The sequence below is a fragment of the Onychomys torridus genome, chromosome 1 (assembly GCF_903995425.1).
Source record: "Onychomys torridus chromosome 1, mOncTor1.1, whole genome shotgun sequence".
NCBI classification, from domain to species: domain Eukaryota; kingdom Metazoa; phylum Chordata; class Mammalia; order Rodentia; family Cricetidae; genus Onychomys; species Onychomys torridus.
The window spans coordinates 78,285,884-78,292,358 of record NC_050443.1 but is presented as its reverse complement, the minus strand read 5'-3'; the positions used below and the strand labels follow the sequence as shown (position 1 = coordinate 78,292,358).

Here is a 6,475-nt window from a genome sequence, read left to right as displayed (position 1 = left end):
AGTAGCAGCAAAAATAATTTACTGTTGGGGGTCACCACAACAAGAGGAAATGTATTCAAGGGTCACAGCCTTAGGAAGGCTGGGAACCACTGACCATGTTTCCCTGCGAAATACACACAGGGCTGTATAAATATCATGGTAATCCTAAGCAACGTGAAGTATTTTTTAATGTTGAAACTGCCACATTCCAGGCTAAGTTCCAAAGAATACAAAGTGCTTTAGAATAAAATAGCATATATGAAGATAATTATAGGATGTGCTTCTTAAACGCTTACTGTTTCCGAGACACGATCCGCATGGCTGATGTGCATTTTCTTGACTGCTTTGCAAGCAGCAGGCTGCGTTTCCCACTAGTGATGGAGTCACGCAGGCTGAAAAGTCTGAGATGGGACTTGTATTCGAGGGATGTGTTTCTGGTGTTCAGCAGGCAGCCTGTGAGGAGCTGAACCCCAGTGAAAGCTTGTGGGAAGATGGACCGCACCGACTGTCTCCCTCTGCTCTTATCGGTTCTTCAGTACCCTTGTTTAAATGTCCCTCCAGTGTGAAGTTTGTCTGGGTGCTGCTGTCCTTGGGATTCATTCAGGACTAGTCTAGCATGAGTGATGAGTACTAGCTCAGTGCCGGTACTGAGCCATCAGGCCGTCACTCTTCACTTATTTTTCCCTTCTACAAGGAGTTGGCTCGAGAAGGGTCGCATTTCCTGGTACCCAGCAGAGGACTTCTGGGCATTTATTGTGAATAAAGTAATAAAGCCAGCTGATGGAAGAGAACCCCTAAAGGAAGACCAAGAGACTCTGTTCTCTCCCTAGGCCCGTTTTTCTTTTTACATTCATATGTATGTATTATGTATCTATGGCTACGTGTGTGGGCTCCTATATGCTACATACAGGTGTGCACCTGCAAGTCAGGGGACAACTTATGGGACTGAGCACTCTCCCTCTGCCAGGTGGGTTCTGGGGATCGAACTCAGATCCTCAGACGTGGCAGCAAGCACCTTTACCTGCTGAGTCAGCTTACCAGCCCACAGACTCCTTTTCCTTAACTTGTGTTGTAGGCTGAATGATGGCCCAGGTATTCAAATCCTTTGAACCGGTGATTAGAACTACATTTGGAAAAAGGTATTTACATACACATTTATTTCCTTCTTCCCTCCCCTTCCTTTCCTCTTTTCTTTTTTGAGATAGGGTCTTACACTGTAGCCCATGTAGCTGGCCTGGAACTCCTCCTGTAGTCTGCTCACGGCCCCCCTCTGAGTGTTGCTGTTCCAGGCATGAGCTACCCTGCCTGCCTCTGCAGACGCCACTCAGTGGGGAATCTCAAGACGAGGTCTAGACAGGACATCTAAACTCAATGTCAGTGTCTTGATAAGAGAAAGGAGACACAGGAAGAAGGGGAGAAGGTCAGGAGATGACAAAGACTGTAATTATGCAGCCAAGGGAGCTGGAGAGCCAACAGAAGCTGGGAAAGCAAGGGGGGACGACCCCCCAAACTGTGGGAGAATGCATTTCTGTTGTTTTCAGCTACCAAGTCTGTGGTAATCTGATATGGCAGCCTTGGCAAACAAGCACAGCTCAGAAACAGAAATATGTTTTCTGTGAAATTCCACTGCATCTTGGCACTGGATGGGCTGAGCTGTGTGCGATTTGGAATTTCCCAACCACTCACTTCTCAACAGACACCTGACCTACACTGAGGCTCCAGCCATGAGGAACTGCTCAACGTTTCACAACAGGAGACTGACATCGAAGCAATTCCTATGCAATTCATGCCCCTGGAAGTCACTGTGCTTACCTTCTCTTTTAAGAGGGGGGAGGGGCTGGGGAGATAGCTCAGTTGGTGAAGTACTTACTGAACAACCATGAAGACCCGGGGTCCAGCGCCAGTATCTTAGTAAAAATGCCAGGCATGGCAGTGCATGCATACCTTTAATCCCAGTTCGAGGGAGGCAGAGACAGGAGGATCCATCCCTAGGGCTCACTGGCCAGCCATCCTTGTCCTACCTACTTGATAAGTTCCAGGCTAATGAGTGACCCTGTCTCAAAACATGGTGGATGGCTCCCAATGAGTAATACTCAAGGCTGACTTCTGATCTCTTCACACACACACACACACACACACACACACACACACACACACACGTGCATGCATACCTGTACACATGCAAACGTGTACACACAAACACATCAATTTTTAATAATGGTGCTAGGGATTGAACCCAAGGCCTTGTGAGCTCAACCACTGAGCTATACTCCCTCCCACTCAGTAAAAGATTCTAAATCCATCTACTATATGCTAAGGTTCATGGGTACATATTTTGGCCTACCTAGCCCCCACGGTGACATTATTACTATTCTACAGACGGATAAACTGGAGAGTGGGGAGCTGACCTGCTCAGCGACATTGCTCGAAGGTGGTAGTCAGAACCCCAAACTGCCTGCTTCCTGTTGTGTCTGCCGCTCTGAACACTGTGTTCTTTCTGTCCTATCAGTCCAGGTGGTGGAGAAATTCACATTCGAAGGGGACGGGGGCGGGGATCAATATCCTGCAAAATGACTCAGAGCTACTTAGAGAAGCAACGGCTGTAGCTGCTATTATGATCAAAGAAGTCCTCAGGAAAGAGGGCATCTGAGCTGTACCTTCGTGTCCATTCCTTTATTCTCTGCAGGCAATGGGGATCCAGGGATGAATCAGACAAGGTCCTTCGGTTGAGGAATTCACGTGTGCGTGTTTGTGTTCAGGGAGGCAGAGTGGCAGTTTGTGTGTGCTAAACGCCCATTAAAAGACAAAGTGGAGGCTAGTGTAGTGGCACACACCTGTAATCCCAGCACTTGGGCAGCTGAGGCAGACTGAGCTACATGGTGAGTACCAGGTCAGCCACGTCTCCCCCCCCCCCCGCCCAAAAAAAAAAAGAACAAAAACAAAGACAACACAATAGAATAAACTGGACGGCGGTAGAGACAAGGTTCCTAATTCAGAGTCCCAGAGAGATGAGCGAAGTCTTTTTGAAGAAAGGACTCCTGCCCCAGCTGAAATATGACGGCTTAGCAAGCATTAGTCACAAGCAGTAAAGTCTTTCTACGCAGAGCATAAGCATCCCACCTGCAGAGGTGAGACAGTCTCCTGGGTGGCTGACACACTTTGTAGCTAAGCTTACTAGTACTAGAAGCTAGAAGGGGCGTGGACTTGCAGGTCTGAGTCGATCGTTGACAAGCTGGTGGACTGCCCGATGGATCTCTGGTCTTAGTGATCTTTCGGTGGCGGCTCCCGTCTCAGCCATGAAGCACAGCTTTTTTGTAAGTGGATGAGAACAAGACAGACCATCCATCCCGACTCAGCTGGTTCCAAGCCGGTCCCCGCCCTCCACTGGAGGCTCTGTTACCATGGCAACTAGGTTAGGGCGGAAGTGGCTTAAAAGATTGACTCTCACTAATCAGGTGACTCTCCAGACTTCTGCACGTGACACAGGAGCCCAGGCGCGCGCTCTACCTAATCAAGACGCCGTCCCTCTTTCACCGTCAACTGACAGTGCTCTAGAGCAATGGCCTATGAGGCCCCACTAGGAGACCCCGCCTCTCACTAGTGAAAGGACCAATTAGGATGAGGCAAAGAGAAGTAACGCCCCAGGTTTCGCCCGGGTTTGACAGACGCAATTGAGGCCATCCTAAGAGTCCCTCCGCCCCTAGCCATTGCGGCCCGCGACGGACGGACTCGCTGCCCAATAGCACATCCCTTGGCCGCCGCCGGGTCCCGCCCTCTCAGGAACGGAACCAATGAGCACGCCAGCTCCCGGCGGGGTGGAGGGGTTGCACTGCGGTAATATGGCTCTTCCTTAGCCAGCGGCGGTGGCCAGTGCGGGCGCCGAGGTGCCGGGGCTCTCGGGTGGTCCGTTTCTAGGCTGCAAGGGCTAGGCGGATAGCGGCTCCGGAGGCGGCGGCGGATGCAGGAGGAGTGCCCGCCTGGCCGCAAGGCGGCCCAGGGGTCCAGATGAGCTCCTGTGCCTCTCTCGGGGGCCCGGTGCCCCTGCCACCCCCGGGCCCGTCCGCCGCGCTGCCGTCCGGTGCCCCGGCGCGGGCCCTGCATGTGGAGCTGCCGTCCCAGCAGGTGAGCCAGCCGCGAGCCGGGGGTGGAGAAGGCCGGGAGAGGAGGTTGGCTAGGCTCGCGGGACTGAGGAGGGCTGACAGGAGGAGGACCCCACGTCCTTGGTTGGGGGAACCGGGCGTTCCCGCGCTCAGACCTCCGCATCCCTCCGGGAAGGCGCCGGGGAGCCCTGCGCCCTGCTGGCGGTCGCCGCGCTTTCTCTTTCGCTCCCGCGCCGAGGAGTTGGTTTCTGCACTTATTCCTAGCGTTATGGGATGCTTCTTTCTGCTCCTCCTGAGGAAGGTATTTGGGACGTCGGGGTTTCTTTCCCAAGTCTCAGATCCTCTTGGCACACTTCACTCCCTCGGGTGAGCGCCGGGAAGGAGTATTTGAAGTATGTGTTTATATCTTGGATCTTAGGTTGCAGGGGTATAAGGACGAGAGAACACCGACTTTGGGAATCTGACAAATTTCTTGGTGACACCCGCCTATCTATAAAGTACGTCTTCCACTGCCCTCCCGCAGTCCCTCAGGGGTGAGACTCTGCAGGGACCTTAGCTTTGAAGAGGATCAGGACAAACTGTCAGCCATGGAGAGGTTACTGTGCTAGGGCTGTGCAAAGTGCTCATTGAATCCTCACAACTCCATGAGACAGCTGTTTTTATCATCCTGATTTTTCTGTTCTAGAAACAGGCTTGTCCACTGCCTTCCTGTTACTGTTACTGGTGGGGCTGGGCTTCCTAACATAGTCTGACTGCAGACAACGCACCGGCATAGTTTGCTTGAGACTTGAGCAGCGACTCCGCCACTGTCCACAGGACAGAGCAAGCTCCCTTAGACCCTTCCTGTAACTTTCCATCCTTGCCAGAGACAGGAAGGAGCCACACAAGAGCGCAGAGGCTATGGGAGAGAGGGCCAGGCATGAAGTGGATTGGAATGTAAAGGAAAGAGAAATGTTGCTCACACATCCACACTCCCAGCCACCGCTACCCGGTGCCCTACGAGTAGGGAAGCAGCATTAATTGCAGAAGCAAGAGTCTGTAGTAGGAGAGAGCTTAAAAGATCAGAAGCCGTGTGCCCTGATTTTGGGTGGACTTGGTGGGGGAATATTAGGAGTTGGAAAGTAGTGAGGTCAGGATTGCATTTTGAGGTCGTAGGAGAGGATGAGAGCGTCCCTGTGAATTGGGCATTAATGTGAATTTTTGTATGTGTGGGAGGTGGATTGCGAGCGGGTGCTGGGAGGAGCAGTAGTGGGTACTGTTAGAAGCAGCCTGGAGAAATCCTGGAGTTCTGGGATCTAGCTGGGAATAGTCTAGGGGAGCTATGAGAACACGTGGGGTTGGAAAAGAAAAAGAAAGCTTCATTTACTGCACAGAGCCTGTTCTATTAGTAATAGTTCACAGTTTAACACTAGGGGACATAATCCAAGCAAACTGTCCACAGCCTCAGTTCAGCTCCATTTGTCAGTGTTTGTCGAGTTTCTGGATTGGTGGATAATGGCCTAAGTTTGCAGCTGGATGCTGCATGAACTTGGCATGCTCTTTACCGTTTTCTGAGAGTCATCCTAACTCTGTTAGGCAGCCTATGTAACAAAGCACATTCCTTCTGTGGTTGATATTAATTTCGCTTTCTAGATCAAAGTTGCTCAGGTTTTTGGAAACAAATATATTTTAAAATAAGCATTTTGTTAATTAACTGTATCAATGTATTACTATATAGCACAAGTTCTGATAGTATTAGCCTCCTTCCACCCTAGCTACTTCTAGAAAGATTTGGGTTTGCCCAAGAGAGCCCACAAGATTATTTATAAAGATGTATAGTTTTATCTCTTTAAAATTTTAATTAATTTATTTTTTAGCAGGGTCTCACTATGTAGCCCCTGGATAGGTTGGAACTCACTAGGTAGACTAGGCTGGCCTTGAACTCACAGATAAACACTTGCCTCTGCCTTCCAAGATGCTGGGATTACAAGTATGCATGACTACACCTGGCTGGAACGACAGGCTTGTGCCATCCCGCCAGGGGTAGTTTTATTTTATATATCTAACCTGGAACCTTTCTTTTCATGGCTGAGTACTAGCTATGGTCCACTTACCCCCCCCCCCCCCCCCCCCCCCCCACTGGCTCTAATGTGACCATACTACAGCTCTTCAGTCACCTCTGCTTCTGGGTCCTCTGTGTAACCGTTATTTAAGCGAGAAGCTGTGGTCATACACCTTGAAGACAGGCTGCTCTGTCTGTTTTGGTTGATATTTGTCATTATTTGGTGAATCAGTAGAGGCTCAGCCAAGGAGGAGCATGGATTTAGGAGTCTTAAGATAAAACTTTTTTTTTTTTTGGCAGAGACATTTAATGTGTCCTTAATATTAAGCTTAACTGAGAAAATTTCTTTCCTCTT

The 6,475-nt window shown here is 50.3% G+C and overlaps 1 protein-coding gene across 1 annotated transcript in view; it reads left to right on the top strand.

The window, feature by feature from the left end:
- The first annotated feature begins 3,798 nt into the window (after positions 1–3,798).
- LOC118574485 (UV radiation resistance-associated protein-like) overlaps positions 3,799–6,475 on the top strand; it is a 54,311-nt gene continuing 51,634 nt past the window's right edge. Inside the window, exon 1 of the mRNA XM_036175446.1 lies at positions 3,799–4,101. Coding sequence (XP_036031339.1) covers positions 3,985–4,101 — 117 coding nt within the window. The 5' untranslated portion in view covers positions 3,799–3,984. The remainder of the gene's footprint in view (positions 4,102–6,475) is intronic.